Source organism: Schistocerca nitens, chromosome 11, assembly GCF_023898315.1.
Source record: "Schistocerca nitens isolate TAMUIC-IGC-003100 chromosome 11, iqSchNite1.1, whole genome shotgun sequence".
NCBI classification, from domain to species: domain Eukaryota; kingdom Metazoa; phylum Arthropoda; class Insecta; order Orthoptera; family Acrididae; genus Schistocerca; species Schistocerca nitens.
In genome coordinates this window covers 201,277,382-201,295,378 of record NC_064624.1, presented here as the reverse complement: position 1 = coordinate 201,295,378, position 17,997 = coordinate 201,277,382, and the positions used below count along the sequence as shown (strand labels likewise).

Sequence of the window (17,997 nt, the reverse complement as noted above, 5' to 3'; positions counted from 1 at the left end):
CGGTTTCTGACTGTAAGACTTAAGTCACTGTGTTGAACCTCTGATGTAAGATTATACCTCATAATTGGTAGTTACAACAGTATTTTAGGTGTTTAAATTCAGTCAGTAATTCTGTTAAATATTGAAAATAAAATTTTTGTTGCCTTTGGAAGCTTTCAGATAGCCAACTGAGACTATGCAACCTGTACCAGGTTAGCCGTTTAGCAATAGAGGTAAGCTTTCAGACAGTGCAGTGTTGCGTGGCTTTATGCTTAATTACAGACTTACTGTTTTATTAGGGTGAAGTGGGGTAAGTGCAACCACGTTTTGGCATAGTTCAACTTTGACAACTTGTTACTGAAGATATGATTTTGAAACTTCTCATGCTTAAAGTTTGACTTATTGTCTTTTAAACAATCTACATTTTGTTTTTGAAAAAATAAATTACATGGTCAATTAATTGTTTTCAAAATTTTGTGTTGTGAGGTTACACTTGCCCCATGGTTCGGGGCAAGTGTAACCCCGCACCGTTGTACCCGTACAGAGCATTGTAAAAGAGTCTTGGGGGAAGTGACCTGATTACCAATTTTTACTGAATTTGAGGATTTTTAAATTATTAAAATATCTTAAATTTTACTCAAGATATGAATTTTTTTGCACACGCCTCTTTGTATATTATGAAATACACAGAAAATGTTAGCTAAACTAAAAAATAAGTGCTAGCCTAAATCATAAAACACTGAAACAGAATGCTTCATAGATGATTTATTTTTGTTTTAGGCCAGTAATTTATTAATTTAAATACTACAAAAGTAATATTTTTTCTTTAGTAGGCAATTTAACAAAAATAATAAAATATCTAGTATCAAGAGAAAAGAAAAGTTCACTTTATAAGTTCACTTTCTATTATTTTTCATGGTAATTGAACTAAAGTTGTTGGCAATTTGTGTTTAACGCTAAACTGCCCTAATTCAACTTATTATATTCACACTTAGGCCCTAACTATTATTTAGTCACTGAATGTTGTATGAATCAAATGTAACACCAAATGTCAGGTCTCCCCTGTGACTCAAAGTAGGCTCAGGCAGCACTGAAATGACGTCAGAGGATGGAACTTCCGTCTCATCTCTTCTATCAGGCCAGTAGAATGTGGTGCCACGATTTGTCTTATTTTTGCATCTGAGGAAAATCACTTCTGGATCTCCTAAATCACTAATTTTGGTAACTTGGCCAATAAAATGAACTTTCTTACATTTTGTTGCGAACGCTACCAGAACATAGTTTCCAACTGTAATTTTATCTTTGGCTTCAAAAAAGTTTGCCTCTTTTTCTTCTTCTTCACAGTTTATCATTTCTTTCCTGAGATCAGCCAGTGTTATTATGGTCCCATTTTCATCATCACCACTTATTAAAGATAGGCCTCCTTCAGTTTCACTTTCTTCACTTGTTGATTCAACTTCGTCTTTTTTTCTTGTTACCCACATGATCAATCAGGGATTTTTTTCCACAACATTCCAAAATGCCATTTCGGATAAAGTAACAGCACTTTGTTTGGAAGATTTACTTTTCATTACCACACCCTTTTTTATGTCTATAATGCTTTTTCGTTTTGCTTTCTCCTTATTATTCTTGTTTCCTTTGAAATCTTTTTCTTTATAGATGGCATCTTGAAAAGTGGTAACTTCAGCTCCTGGTGCAATCCTTTTCTTCTTTGTTTCACCAGTGGGACTACACTGTCGGACTGTGTCATATTTTATAAAACGAAACGTGGTTTAAAAATATAGTAAACTTAAATAAAAAATAAAATATATCTCACACAAACTTAGTAGGCCTACAAATCCAGCACATCAGGTATTCTGGTATCCATATGTACAGGAAGGCCAGTTTAGTTGATCTAGTGCGATAGCAAAAACAAGGTTACGGCTTAAATAAATAAACTTGTTCCGGTAAGTTTGTTTGGGGCAAGTGTAACCCCCCTGGTTACACTTGCCCCAGCCTGTTGGTTACACTTGCCCCACATAGAAAAAGTTGGGGTAAGTGTAACCATGCCTGGCATATCAAGAGCTTTATCAGTAGAGTAAAATGAATCTCATATTTGAAATTTTCATGCAAAAGTTAGTTTGTAACCAAAAAAATGTGCAGTTATCTTTAAAACTGCAAAAATGACAGACACCAAATTCTGAGCATGTCACTCACTCGCAGAGTGAAAAAGCAGACGTCAATTTAAGTCCAAAAATTAATTACCAATTTATGTCAGATTCAACAACTTATGGTTAAATATAACAAAGAAAGGAGTAAATTAATATGTGTGATAGGTCAGAGGTAAAAATACAGCTTCTTTAAGGCACCATAAGCCGTGGTTACACTAACCCCATGGTTACACTTACCCCACTTCACCCTAGTTGATTTTTTTCACCACGTAACGCCCACGGTTTACGTCCTTCTTCGTTGCTGAGTGATGTATCACTTTTCGTTTTGACGCCGCAACTCTTCCTTTCCTATATCTTTACTACTTTTTATCCATATAAATGATGAACTATTGGTTTTGCCGTTTAACACCTTTTTAGTAACTGTGGAAGTAATACAGGCATCGGGTCCCACCTAATGTGTCACCTGCCTACACGTTTTACATGAACCTTTTTAAGACTCGATCAATCTGTTTACAAAGTGAAAGCAGAATGTCTCTTCCTTTGATGTCGTCCGACAACGACCTAGGAAGCTCGACGCCCTCGCGGCGCAGGCTCTTCCGTGGCTCGCGGTAGTTTGCAGCATTCCTTTTATTCCTTGCCCACTTGCTGCTACGTCGAACTTTTGTGGTGATCGTTGGGCGACGTCTTCCGCGTTATCTGCAACATAAATAAACTTTCTTCCCACAGTATTTCTGAAAACCCAAAAAACAAACTTAAAGAACATCATAATACCAACTGTTCTTACAATTTTTCTTATAAGTCTTGGTCGATTTAATGAGGGGTGGGACAGGCCTAAGCATTGTGACACCACAATAGTCACCCTTCAGAAGGAGAAAAAAAAAACCACACACACACACACACACACACACACACACACACACACACACACACGTATGTTTACGAAATTACTTCTTTGCTTCTCTGGATGTTCTGGAAAACTACTGCAGGAACACGTCTGAGACGTGTTTTATTAGATTCAACAGACCAATAACAACAAAAGAAAAGGAAATTGTGCTTTACTTTAACTTCTTACAGTTTTGCGGTGGCTTCATATTAGCAAAGTTGCTAAATTTTGAGCAAAATCTTTTACTAGCCGTCACTCCGTAACTAACCATTTGTGGACCTATGTTTATATGAACTTTTTTCTTTAGTGTTACTTTTAGAATAACGTATTAAAATATTTGCATATCTGTGTGAATCGCCCTGTGACAATCTACTCTCAATGTGCTGGAATGCATCTCAACACCTTGTATGAGTGGTAGGTAGCAGTCTATATTGTTATATTCAGTACTGTTGCTCAGGTTGAAGAGACCCCATTTTTGGCTGCAATTGTTTGTGACATTGTAAGTTTACTTCTGTTTTATGGCATGCTCACGGTATTGCAATATCTACAAACAGTACCAGAGTTGCAATGATTTAAAGTACTGGTAAACCTACACTCAAATGTGTGCACACAGGACATTCGGACGGTAAACGAAGATACTGCCTCTGTGGGTGAGACAGCTGCCCATCCACTGTCCGCATCCGCCCCTCCGACACCTACCGAAAAGGTGTGTGGGGGCGGCGACCTGCGGGTTCTGCGGCGGAGCGTCTCGGAGCGGGTGCTGGCGGAGGAGACGAGGGCGTCGGCAGCTTCTTCCCCGCTGTCGCCGGAGGACGGGCGCGGGCTGGTGCTGAGTGGGGAATGGGTGCGGCCGCGCAGTTATGTCTGCATCGCCTGTTCGCGCACCTTCCCGGACCTCTGCGAGCTCGAGGAACATCACGTGAGTAGTACGCCGTGTTTCTCCTTTGACTGGCAGTCGTGTTGGTGTATTTTGGAGAGTTTCGTTTTGTTTCTGCAGGTGACTTGATTTCTGGTGCTTTTGTTGAGAATTATACATTGTATGATAGTGCTGTCTGAGACTGAAATTGGGGAATAAAGCTTTCATTCTCCTCCTCCACTTGACAGGTGGGAAGTTAAGGTGACTGGCAGTCTTCAGTTGATTGGAATAATACTGGGAAAATGTAATCAGTTTATAAAAGAGACTGCTTACAAATCACTTATGTCTCCTGTCTTTGAATATTACTCAGTGGTGTGGGGCCAATACAAAAGGGGAATAACAGAAGATATCAAACATCCTTTTGGTGACAGGTATACCTGATCCGTAGCACAGCATCGCAGAGATGCTGAAAAAACTGAAGTGGCAGACACTGACAGATAATGGCAGTTATGTTGCAAAGGCCTACTTTCAAAGATTTGAGAACCACTGTTAAGTGTAGAATCTAGATATGTACCTCAGCTCCCTACGTATCACTCTTATAAGGAGTGTGAAGACAAAATTAGACTTGATTACATGCTGCCACTGCCTGATGCAAAGTTGACACTGTTCTATTGAATTTCAATAATTGGTGGAAGAGGGTGGAGAGCTGTGTGTGGGGTCTCTCAAACTTTCACAAGTGTCATAGGGAGTTAACAGCTGGATGTGGTAAAGTGCTCTGAGAAGAAGGAAATTGGGAAATATCGATTTATGACTTTTTAAGGACTTAACAATTTGTACATCGAATTTGGGGGTCTGTCTCAATGAATTCTGCCGTCAAGTACCTGAGATTTTTTCGGTGCGCAGTTTCTAGGATTTTGACCAAAAAAATTGGAATACCAGAAGGTGGGTTCAAGGTGTGTACTGCAAATGCTTCTGATAGACCACTGGTGGCAATGCGAATGCTTCCCACGAATATATTCATCACTGTGCAGATTTCCACTGGAAATGTGTGTTTGTGTAAAATAATTTTTGTGTAAATCACTACTAGCTAATTTTGAAACTATCTGACAGATTAAAACTGTGTGCCAGACCGAGACTCGAACTTGAGACCTTTGCCTTTCACGGGCAAGTGCTCTACCGACTGAGAAAGACAGAGGTCCCGAGTTCGAGTCGCGGTCTGGCACACAGTTTTAATCTTCAGAGTAGTTTCATATCAGTGCGCACTCCACTGCGGAGTGAAAATTTTGTGCTAACTAATTTTGCTTCTATAGTAATTTCAAAGTTCACGAATTTTGGACGTCGTGTGGTATAACCACATGACGTCCGACAAAAATCGAGACGTAGTCTTGTAAGGTATGTTTGTCATTTCCTTTATTCTCTCTTCTATTAACAGTAATAGCAAGAAGAATCTGTCTTCCTACCAGATAGACTGGAAAATCAAGCTCGCAGTGGAGTTTGAGATGATACCGAAAGTGGTGACGAAAGTAAGGTTTCAGGGAAACAAAAGGAGAGGAAAACCTAGGGATAGAGGACTGAAAGGAATGAAGGAAGTGTTAGAGACAGAGAAAAGAAACTGTAGTGTGGTTGAGGATGAGGAAAATTAGTAAACAGATGGTGACGGAGAGGCTGGTGTTTCCAGCAGACTAGGCTCAAGACTTGAAGCTGGTGGTGGTGGTGGTGGTGGTGGTGGTGGTGGTGGTGGTGCACTGTGGGTCTTTCATCTCTCAATTTCCCACAATGTGTTCAGTTGCACGTATTCCTAAAGTGAATATAATTCTGTTGGTTGCAGGTGGCAGCACACCCAAATGTCATCTGCACCCACTTCGAGCTGGAGGGACAGAGTGAAGTGGCGAACGGACCGTCATCGGCGGGCCTGACCGCGTACGACCTGTGCAGACGCCACCTCGGTGCACACTGCGCGTACGACCTGAGGGTCAGCGGTGCAGGGCCCGACAAGCCGGAGGAGGGAGTGAGGACGAGAGCAGATGCCCACAAGGAGGCAGCGGAGAAGAAGGGAACGAGTGCGGGCACACCGCCGGAGCCGCGCTGCACGAAGTGCGGACGTACGAGCTTCTTCGCACATCCGGAGTTCCACAGGTGCCTAATAACTATAACTCGCTGTTACTTTGAGAAATGCTAATAGTGTTAGTAGTAGTAGTAGTAGTAGTAGTATTTTCTAATCTGATTCCTCCAACATTGTCTTATTTATTGCCACAAAATTCAATTAGCCTTCCACCTCTTAAAAATACACTGTCCACTGCATTCATCTTCCTTTCGTATCAATAAATCCCTGAGAATTGAACTCCTGTGTATAAAAAACATTCAGAAGTCTGGTTACTGTAGCAATGAGTTAATGTGTTAGCATTTAAGTGAGAACTAGTTTAGAAAAAGTTTGAAAATAAGTCTCAGAAATCACCAAGTCCTTTAGTTGTCAAATACTGAACGATTGATGTCTGGTTATTTGCACCACGTCCGTTTGCTGCTTCGAGACATGCAGATATACACTGTTTCTAACCGTAATACTTGTCTTACTGTGTTACACTTTCAGAACGCAAGGATATATGTTTTAATGAGTAAAAATACAGTCAGTAATTACGTGAAATCAGAGTTTTATTGTCCCTGGAAGCCCTTAGGTAGGCAAACATAATTGGTTCCCAGTTCCCGAATAGTAGTGTAGATTCCATGTCTGCTGCTGAGAGAATTATCGGCCCACCCCTGGAGTTTTTATTTCTCTTCCCATTTCTCAATTTCTTCTTGATTTATTTTATTGTCTGTTCAGACTACAGATTGAATAGCCTTTTTGAGGCTATTTACAAGTTATCAGTCTACATAGTGTGATGCTGTTTGAGAAATTCTAACCAGGTTTTCTTCTATGTATGTAGCTACTTGTTCCACATCACAGCTTCAGCTGGTACTGTTGAATGCCTTACTCGTGATGAAGGCGCTAGATGGGGGAGGAAGGGGGACCAGATTGCCAGTGGTCTCTCTCAAAAAGAAAAGATTTGTGATCAACCCGAGTGCTACCATCCACGAAACTGAATTTCACTGCCCCAAACTGATTCCAGAATTTAAGAACCTCTGTGAAATTGTTTTGGAGAACATCGTGAATTGCAGTGTTAAATTAGAAATATTATAGGACTATTTTTGAACTCTACATAATAAGAGAAACATTAGTAGAACTGCCTAAATTTGCGCCACAGTAATTTACTCTGCCGAGACACACTGGTTCGGAAAGTCTACTCGTCACAGTGGAGCTCAGTATATACCAATTTATCAGAAAGATGGTGGAACGTAGGAAGAAATGTGACGGCGGGTGGGAGATAGAGAGCAATATAAAGGTGTACGAATACATTGAACCCCCGAATGATGTATTACGGAAATGGTGCCTGAAGTTCTGTGGCCACTCGAAATGTGTGCACTCGAGCAAGGTGACAAAGAGGGTACTGATTTACTATGAGAAACTCTGTCCGACAAAATTAGAGAAGACGTAACCCAGTCTCTGCAGTACACAGGAAGTTATAGGGGGCAGGTCCACATTGAGAAATAATATTGAGAAGTGCACGAGATAGAGAACACAAAAGTGGTGGAAAGGAAGAAGAAATTTTCCAAAGAACAGAGACAGCAGATTAGCTGACGCTTGAAAAATTACCGGCAAAGCAAAGGGAAGGAAAATCTGGTCCTAAGTAGGCTATTAAAAACAGTATGAACTTAACTACAGCACATAACAAAAATGACATTATCTGTGATCGTGTAAACAATAAAAGTATTTTGTGACACTACAAAAGAAAATGTTACAACTAGAAGGATCACGTGACAGAAGCAGTAAGACAGCAAGTATACAGTGGTCTGAATAAAGAAAAGAGAGACTAGGTGAAAAGATGAGAGTGTTGAAGAAAAAGATTGGAGCAGATTCGAAGAACTGAAATAGGCACGTGGTCTTTCTAGTTGGCTAAAATGGAAAAGAAGGGGCATAACAAACAGATTTTTTTTATTCAGTACAAAATTTTTCTGAGTATGAAATTATAATGGGTAAAGAACTGGACACACTATCTCAGTTGCTGGTTCGGCACTGGATAGTGGTGGGGATTTTTCATCACTTCAGTCTCTCCAGAACGACACCAGGTCCACTCTTGACGTGCTGTCAAATGAATACCAGGGATCTTTTGTGGGGTAAAAGACAGCTGGGACCACCACTGCCGTGGTGTAGGGAAAGCGCACTCTTCCTGCAATCCGGCCAATAGCCTAATCGTGTGCTTGCACCACAGACGTTGCCTTTCCAATAGATTTTAATGCTCCGGAAATGACTCTAAACAAACTACATGCTTACAGAGTATCATCATCTCAGTTGTTGACTGGATTTGTAATTTCTTGTCACCGAGGTCACAGTTTGTAGTAATTGACAGAAAGTTATCGAGCAAAACAGGAGTGATATCTGGCATTCCCCGAGGAAGTTTTATAGGCTCTCTGCTGTTACTAATCTATGTAAACGATTTAGGAGGCACTGACAGAAGCCTTGTAGATAGTTTGCAGATGTTGCTGTCATTTAGCTCGTACTAAAGTCGTGGATGATCGGAAACAGTTGCGAAGTTGTATAGACGAGATATCGGTATGGTGTGAAAACTGGCTATTGACCCTAAACAACAAAACTAACCGAAATCTGCTAAATTTTGGTTACACGGTAAATCGCACAAATCTGAAGGCTGCCAATTCGACACCTGGGGATAACAATTACAGATAACTTAAGCTGAAACGAGGGGAAAGCAAATTGAGAATCTGCAGCCAGTCTGCTAAAGAGACAGCTGGTGTACTGTTTTGCAGTAAGGGGTCCATGTCAGGTGGGATTGACGAAGGACATTGAAAAAGTTTGAAGGAGGGCAGCTCATAGTGTATTATCGCAAAATAGAGGAGAGAGTGTCACAGGTATGATACGTGAATTTGGGTAGCAGTCCTTAGAAACACGGTTTTCATTGCGGCAACATCTTTTCCTGAAATTTTAATCACCTGTTCTCTCCTCAGAATGTGAAAATATTTAATTGGCATCTACCTACATATGGAGGAATGGTCATTGTAACAAAATGAGAAAAATAGGAGCTCACACAGAAAGGCTTCAGTGTCCATTTTTCCCACAATTCAGTCAGCCCTCTGCCTGAAACTTCAGTGTGGGTTCCCGAGTAGCTGTGTGGTGTAGGTGTAGGCTGTATCAAATTATATCTGTCAGAACTGTCAAAATTGGCAACCCGAGAATGAATTTGTGATATTAGTGACATTTCACTACAAAAGTGCACGTGGCTGAATTCCCTGCAGGCACATCTTGGAGTGCGGCGGGGACACCATGTGGCTCTCGAGTCCAGGTGGGACGGGAGCCAGTGGCGGAGGTAATGGCGGGCGGAGACGACGCAAGTGGCGCACATTCGGCAGCAGGAGGCGTCGCGGCGGAGGCGGGGCCGGCCGTGGCGGGTACCGGCGGAGCGCGCCTGCGACTCCCACGCAGTCGGGGGTGGGCGCGGGCCACCGCGGTAGCTCGCACTCTGGCAGCGGACGGCACTTCTTGAGCGGACACCACCATCGTAACCGACACAACCGCCACCTACAACACCAGCACCACCGACACCTGCACCGCAAGGCTGGCGATGGTGAGTATCGCACAAGTCAAATGACAGATGTACAATCTGTGCCGGTAAAACACCACACACACACACACACACACACACACACACACACACACAGCATCACATCACAACTGCACCAAAAGATAGATGTCGTAAGAACAAGCATAAATGTGGAACAGTGTGGAAGAACGAGCAGCAGATTTTAGCTAGCAAACACTGTTCGAAATAATTCAAAGAAATAAATTTTATGTCTGAATTAGGGATCATACACACATCCCCATATTGATAATGTCTCCCCATATTGATATTGTCTCTACATAAAGTTTATATATCAAAATTGTTTGCTTCCATTCCTTCCAAGTTAATCTCAAACAAAAATTTCAGTCAATGTGATTGGGAAGGGGGGGGGGGGGCTGAGTTGTTTGCATTCCCAAACTACACCTTTCCAAACAAAATGTGGCAAGACTTCAGACATGCTTTACCATTTTCTGCCATTTTACTAAATGCAACAGCACAAAAAAGGAGGGATTGAGATATGTATGTAATGTGACTGTGCCTCGAACTAGTACATTTTCATTGTTCACAAGTTCTAATACAACAACCACAAAAATGGCACGTCAGGTTTCGTGCTCATTTCAGCCCACATCATAAATGGTGACCTTGCACTGTATTGGTTTATGTTATCAAAATCTGTCTGTATTGCTGCTCACCCTCTGTGTTGGCTCACTTGTGTACATACTGAATAATAGAGGGTCTAAAACACTTCCCCTGGAAACTACTGACAATACCCTTGTCTCGGATGAACATTTGCCATTGAGGAAAATGTACTTGGTTCCATTATTTAAGAAGTATTAGAATTACTCGTGTATCTGGGAACCTATTCTGTAACAATCTGCAGTGGGGCACTGCGTCAGATGCTTTCCAGAAATCTAGGAATATTGAATCTACCTGTTGCCTCTTATCCACAGTTTGCTGGGTGTCACGCGAGAAAAAGACAAGCTGAGTTTCGCACAAGTGATATTTTCTAAAATTGTGCTGATTCGTGGACGTAAGTTTTACAGTCTGTAAGAAATTTACTAATTCTGCAGCAGACCAGTATTAAGGGTATTCGTTTGTAATTTTGTGGGACTGTTTTTTACCTGTCTGATATACAGGAGCCATCTTCACTTTGTTCCAGTCGCTTGGGATTTGTGCTGCGTGATTCATGATAAATGTGAGCTGAGGGGCCAGTGCCATAATAATATTCTCTGTAAAACTGAATTGTGATTCCACCTGCGCATGGTGACATTTTTTTTTTTCAACTCTTTCAGCTGCGTCTCTATGCCAGGGACACCTATTACTGTGTCTTCAATACAGGAGTTTCTGCACTGATCAAACAATCTTCCTGCGTGAATGGTTTTTTAAAGGAGAAATTTGAAAATTCAACTTTCCTTTTGCTGTCATCTATTGCGACACCAGACTTATCGACAGGTGACAGGATAGAAACCTTAGGTCCGCTTAGTGTTTTTATGCAGAACCAGATTTTTCTTGTGTTCTCAGCAATATCTTTAGCTAAGGTTTGACGGTGGAAGTTGTACGCTTCACGCTTTCATCTTTTTACAGACTCACGAATCTCTAATGATTTTTGTTTGTTATCCTATGTGTGTTCTTTTTCAAACTGAGAGTACAACAGCATCTGCTTCCTCAGCATTTTACGAGTATTGTTACTAAACCAAGGTAGATCTTTTCTGTCCCTAATCTGCTCACTCGGCGCATACTTCTCCACAGCAAAATTTACGATCCTTTTAAACTTTGCCTTTAATTTCTCCACATTCATCGTGCTGAAACTAAGTTATGTCAATACTTGGCTAAGTGGGATGCTAACAACTGCTTATCTGCTCTTTCTAGCAAAAATACTCTCTTGACCTTTTTGATGGATTTATTAACTTAAGTAACCATTGTCACAGGATCACCACGATCACTATTCCTTGTGTCTATGCTGACGCCATTGATGAACTTCGGCCTGTTTGTAGCTAAAAGGTCTTGAAATATCTCTGTTGCATGTGGGATGTTGAACTAGCTGCTCAAGACAGTTTTTGGCAAACATATTTAAAAATACTTCACAAGTCTGTCTGTCCGTACCACCAGCAGTGAATCCATTGCCGTCCCAGTCTTTGCTCGGCAGATTAAAGTAGTCTCCAACTAATATTTCAGGTTCTGTGTATTTCTGCACTACTGAGCATAGACTTTCTTGTAATGATTCTAAAACTGTTACGGTGGAATCAGGTGGCTGGTAGAGACATCCAACAATTAACTTGATTTCCTGTAGACCTCTTACACACATCCAGATAACTTCACAGGCAGACTCAATTACACACACACACACACACACACACACACACACACACACACACACCATGGCTTGTAAACTGTCTCGTGTCTCTTTTGCCTCGCCAAATATTCTTTTCTGCTTCATGCAGCCAATTCATTTTTTATTTTCTCGAGATGAGTTGGCTGCTCTGTGTTGCTATTGCTACTACTGTCAAGTTTGTCCTATTGGTAGGAGACGGTGTGTTGACTGCGCAACTTAGCCTGTCGACTTACTCCCATTTGTTTACACGTGAGCTTTTGCAAAGTGTCATTATCTCAGAAGTTTTCCCCGTGTAAATGAAAGATAGATTGAAATAATTATCTGTGGCAGTTACTGAAAACAATTACCTGCAGCAGTGACTGACACAAATATTTGTTTTATTTTTTATTGTCATAAACAGTTGTAGTTTCCTAACTACAGTCCACTATGTATGACATTAGGTTTTTCACATGTAACATTGTAGAACAAAGAAGTCTTACTACACAAGTGCATTACAAAAACATTCAAATTATTATTGCACCAAAAAAATAAGAAATTAGTCACATTACAGCAGCTATCATTATTTTGTAATTCAGTGCACGAGTGCAAAGTTAATTGAAGTGATATTTTCACAATGGAACATTATAATGCCCGAGTAAACTTTCAGTCCGTGTGTAAAGACAGCTTTAGTAGGAATAGAAGTTAGGTGTTCCGTTTACTATTTTGACGTCTCAATACGAGTATCGATGACAGAAGGAACAAAAAAGTGAAACGTGTGAGAATGGAAGAAATAAGTGTGGGCCATAGATAGACTGAACAAAACCAGAGAGACCACTAATTGAGGTTTTCATTTTAGGACAATTTGAAATGAAACCACCCCAGGTGTCTTTCAGTGAAAACCGGGAAACCTCAATTCATTAAAGAACTCCCATGTTTAAACTAGCTTCAAATGTCCAAATATTTTGGAAATGTGTTAATGTGTTGAGTATTTGACATTCAGCTTGTAAGTGGGGAAAATGTTTAAAAAGATCTGAAACTAAAGTTTCTTGGGGGTCCCTTAGTGTCCTCATTATGTAACACCGGACGAATAGTCGTCATAATTTGCACTCCATTTTAAATGAAAGAAGGTTTTGAGATATCTGAATGTTTATGACACCTCATCTCCTGAACTGTTTTGTGTCATACGGTGATATAATTTTGCAGGTACCTTCAATGATGTATGCAGATACTGTCTGCCAAGAGTTATTGATGAAGAACTGATAAATCAAAATGTCTTGTCTGATGCTGTCATTTTACTCCACGAACAGCAAAAATGTAGTAAGCGATAAACTTTTTTCCTTTGATACTTTTGTGTGGAAGTGTCAGCAGGAAAAAATTTTGAAAGGGTTTGAAGTTTTGTGTATGGTTTGTTGGAAGTTGCCGATAAGCAATACTCAAATAGTGGAAGAATAAAGTCTGTGTATTTGCATGCCATCAGGGGTATTTGCATGCCATCAGTGAGCTGCCTCAAGAGACACACACAGTTTGTAACTGTAATGCTTGTCTTAATATATTGAACTTTTAACATACAAATATGCCCCTTAATGAGTAGATAATGATACCACTTTAAATTTTTACATTCGGTTTATAATTACACAAAATATTGAAAAATCAAATTTTTGTTGTCTGTGGAAGCTGGATAGAAAACTTGCAACTGGTTCTGGTTAGTGATATAGATAGTTTTATATCTAAGGGCTAATTACTTTAAAAATTAAATGTCGACTATTTCTTTCAGGCGATACGATTCGTCGCATGCTCGCCAACCTCCCTGCGAAGAGATCCACTCGGAGGATGATACAGTTTGATGACATCAGGACGAGGACCCGTACCAACATTTTGATGGTGAGTTCTGTGCTACAGGTTTGGAGAGGTGCAGTGTACCCACAAGACCTCTCTCTCAACTTTTCAAAATTTTGATTTCGGTACTGTCCTGTCCTGTTTGTCTCAAAGAAGAAAGTTGTTCTCACTGCATTGGATCTCGGATATTGGATGCGACATATTACGTCTTTCTACGAGTAAACTAATCGGGATTATATATCCGACATTACGTATATATTTTGATGTGTTGAAGCACAGTGATGTGAAGGTTTTGTTCAAAATTTTCATTCATTGTTCTTATTCATTTGCACATTGTATTCTGTAAATCCCATCTTGAAGAAGAGCTGTGAAGTATGTGGAATAAGGCAAGTTATTCATTAACAGGCAGAAGTAGATTTTGCAGCTTCCTGCTGCAATGTATACTTCCAACAAACTACTTGTAGTGCTAATCTGTTCTAACTGATAATTGTGACGATTATCTCTATGTTATGTTACATACATATATAGGCAGTTAAGAAGCCACCTTGAGCAGAATTGTGTTCTTGAAATGTAGTAAGAATGTAATGTTTTCCATTATCTCTCCTAACAATTTGCTCTTGTTGGATGATTTATGTCCTTAGTAAAGTATTTTGGTTACACCACTCTGCGCTATTTGGTTTTTGTGGATATGTTATACACTGGAAACATTCTTATACTTTTCAAGGGGCTTTTAAAAAATTGGTATAAAATGAGGAAAATGTAAAATAACCTTTTAAATGCTATAAGTTACACATACAGTACCCATTTTACATTTTTTGCAGTTTATGTATGACATACACACATAACAGGCATCAAAACATTTACCCAGGAGTTGTTTATTATCTAATGAAAGTTATCAGAATTTTGTACAATGTTCAGGCAGTGATGTAACTGGAACTAGTAACTGGCTGGGAATTCGATGTGTGTTTTTGGAAAGCTGCAACTGTGCCATTATTTAAATAATGAAACAGTGCACAAGTTACACATGCTTCATACTTACAGGGAGAGGTCCGCAGCGATGGGATCGACTTTTTGAAACTGGGTATACAGTGAAACCTCTATATTATGTTTTTTAAGGGACCACAAATTCTGAACACTGTACGGAGGGAAACATTATAAAGAGGAAGCCTTCCAATTGATAATTATAAAAGTGGAGTCAAATTTTACTGAGGATACACTACAGAAAAACACAGTAAATGGTAAAAGTTAAAAAAGACTTAGCTGCAAACAATTACTTTAATAATGAATTTGTAAAATACAACTTCGGTCAAATTTTTGCTAAAATCCATGAATTGGCACAATTTGAACATCACATACCTAGGATTCCTTGAAGTAGTCAACCAAACATGTTTGCTTCCTGTTTCTTCTGGATTGTATTAGAACCATTTCTTGCTCCAAATGAGAAAGTTGTGCTATTGTTGTGTCCTCAAGTTTATGCGTTGTCATAAACGTGAATGTTTCAAATCCTTCAGCTGCCTTTGTATATGGGGGCACAGGCTCATCTTCCACCTCACTGTAGCTTTTATTTTCGCTTCCATTTTCAGTTCTTCTCTCAGCAGTCAATTCCTCAACACTCAGCACTCCTGTAATTGCCTCCTGATCATCTATGGTCTCAAACTCCTCATAAGTGACAGAATTATTGCGTACTCCTGCAATTCACATCCAACTTCTTCCACTGGGGCAACACTCTTGATCTCATAGAATACAGATGTTCACCATTTGCTCACACGAAAAACAAAAAAGGGCCCCAACGAGACAAATGAGAAGTGCGATTTGTTTCACATCTCAAGGTATTCGGGATCTGACGGTGACGTGTGACCCACACTGAGCACGGCCTTTCGGAGCCTGTTAAAGTCCACAGAACGGGAAACAAATCCTCTACACCAATGGCTTAAATGCTATTAAGATGGAAATAATTGGTTAGGGATGCAAAAATACGAGAGTTACAAATACATGTAGGAAATTGTTATATAGAGAAATTGTTGTATAGAGGAAATTTACTAAAAGAGCAAAATGGAACAAATGAAAAAGTTCATATGGTGATTAAAATGATGTGACAGAGGAATGGAAATAAAAAAATTACATTTAAATCAGTTAACTGAATAAAAATGATAATAAGTCATTTCAGAAAAGATTTTAAAAGAAAAAAAAATACTGCATTTGATGAGATGCGAACCCATAACCATGTGCATGTGAAGCTAATTATTCTATCCACTGTACCATGCAAGTAGTGCATGTAACACGACTTTTCTAATGTTATTGAGCATCATGAAAAATTTCAAAATTTATTTTCGTCAGTCACTCACACAAGGCTGAATGGCTGCAGAATGTGATACCTGGGATCTTAACCTACACTACTGTATATTGGGTTTCAAAAAGTTGTTTGCACCACTGGGGACCTCTCCTTGCTAGCACAATTCTTTGTGACATTTTATTCTCATTGTCAAATGCAAATATTTATGTAAGTATTTTGTGTGGTGTTTCCCTACCTGTCTTGCACTGTAGTTGTCTTTTTGGGGGTTATAAGGTATATTGTACCTCCGTATTATGCAGAAAACCACACACACACACACACACACACACACACACACACACACACACACATTCACTCACTGTCAGTGAAACAATACAAAAAATACTTACCTAAATATTTGCAATTAAGAAAGAGAATAGATTCTTGAAACACACACTAAATGGGAAAAATATGATGCCAGTGCAGTGTTTCATTACTTAAACCAGAAACATTTGAGCGACGCAAAGAGGTCAAAGGTGCTAGTGCTACAAGTAGGCATACAACAGAATTTGTCCCAAATGAAATTTTCACTCTGCATCAGCGTGTCCACTGATGTGAAACTTCCTGACTGATTAAAACTGTGTGCCAGACCGGGACTCACTCGGGATCTTCATCTTTCACGGGCAGCTGCTCTACCGACCGAGCCACCGAAGCAAGACTCGTGACCTATCCTCACAGCATAATTTCCGCCAGTAACTCGTCTCACACCTTCCGAACTTAGCAGGATCCCTGTCAGGGCAGTTTCTGAGTTGTGCTCGGGTTGCTCAGTCGGTAGAGCAGCTGCCCGTGAAAGATGAAGATCTCGAGTTCGAGTCCCGGTCTGGCTTGCAGTTTTAATCTGTCAGGAATTTTCAGCAAAATATGTGTTCGAGCAACGCAAAGGTGTAACGATCGACACAAAGCTGCACGTGTGCAGTAAAGCCCGTTTGAAAATGGTTGTGATAGGTTACGATATCTTTATTCGAACAAACCTAGTTACTCCTGTCAGCCACCGCGCCGAGTTGATTTCGGCAGTGGCAGAAGACAAAGCGTGAATTGTTCAGACTTTTACTGGTTCAGATGTGCCGAGTTGAGTGCCCTGGTTTCACGGAAGCTGAACAGAGTAATGTTTGTAAACACTATTTGAAGATCAGCGGTACACCAGAACCATTTTACGTCTATTACATCAAATGTATCTTTTTTTCTTTCATAAAGTGTAAATTGCACGAAAGTCACGAATACATTAATGCAAAAATGCATGCAAATTAATATTACGGACATCGGAAATTCCACGGCACCGATAAAAATATGTCGTAAACAGTGGGAAAACTTTAATTCCAGGAACGCGAGAGCAGTGTTATAATGTGTAATGTGTGCTTTACTTATAGGCAAGCGGGTCAGCTTTTGATATTACTTTCCCGTTTACACTGACAAGCCAGAACATTACGACTGTCTGATAAACGTCATTCTGGTCCACCTTTCGATGTCAGTGCAAAAGCGATCGCTTGTGGCACAGATTCGACAGGTCCTCGGTAGGTTTCTGTAGACATCTGATGTCGGACATCTACGGACAGGTCACACAATTCCCGTAGATCACGGGCCGGTGGTTTGTTAGTGCAGAGCTGGCAACCTGTACTGTTCCCGGTGTGTTATCGGATCGGGTGAATTCGGTGACCGAGATATCGTTGTAGGTTCGCTGTCGTGCTCCTCGAGTTACTGTAGCACGATTGTGGCCTCGTGACACGGACAGTTCATTATTGTCACATGAGATGCGTTGTGTAAAGAAAAGCTTGCAGTCTGTGAATAGTGCTGACCTAGTCTGCTGTCGTTGTTACTTTGGAATCGTGATTCACTTGGCACGGTGTTACCTGTATTGTAATTTGCACGTAACTGACTTAACTGTTGCTTGTCAACATTTGGTGGCACCTTCGGTTGACTTATTTGTCTCCACTATCACACCTTTATCGTTCTCACTGTCAGTAAAAATAAAAACATAAAAGCGAGT

General features: G+C 40.3%; 1 protein-coding gene across 1 annotated transcript in view; it reads left to right on the top strand.

The window, feature by feature from the left end:
• The window catches only part of LOC126212780 (uncharacterized), a 227,114-nt gene that overhangs the window by 178,043 nt on the left and 31,074 nt on the right, over window positions 1-17,997 (top strand). Inside the window, exons 12-15 of the mRNA XM_049940184.1 lie at window positions 3,626-3,931; window positions 5,697-6,004; window positions 9,212-9,540; window positions 13,620-13,726. Of these exons, the coding sequence (XP_049796141.1) occupies window positions 3,626-3,931; window positions 5,697-6,004; window positions 9,212-9,540; window positions 13,620-13,726 (1,050 nt within the window). The remainder of the gene's footprint in view (window positions 1-3,625; window positions 3,932-5,696; window positions 6,005-9,211; window positions 9,541-13,619; window positions 13,727-17,997) is intronic.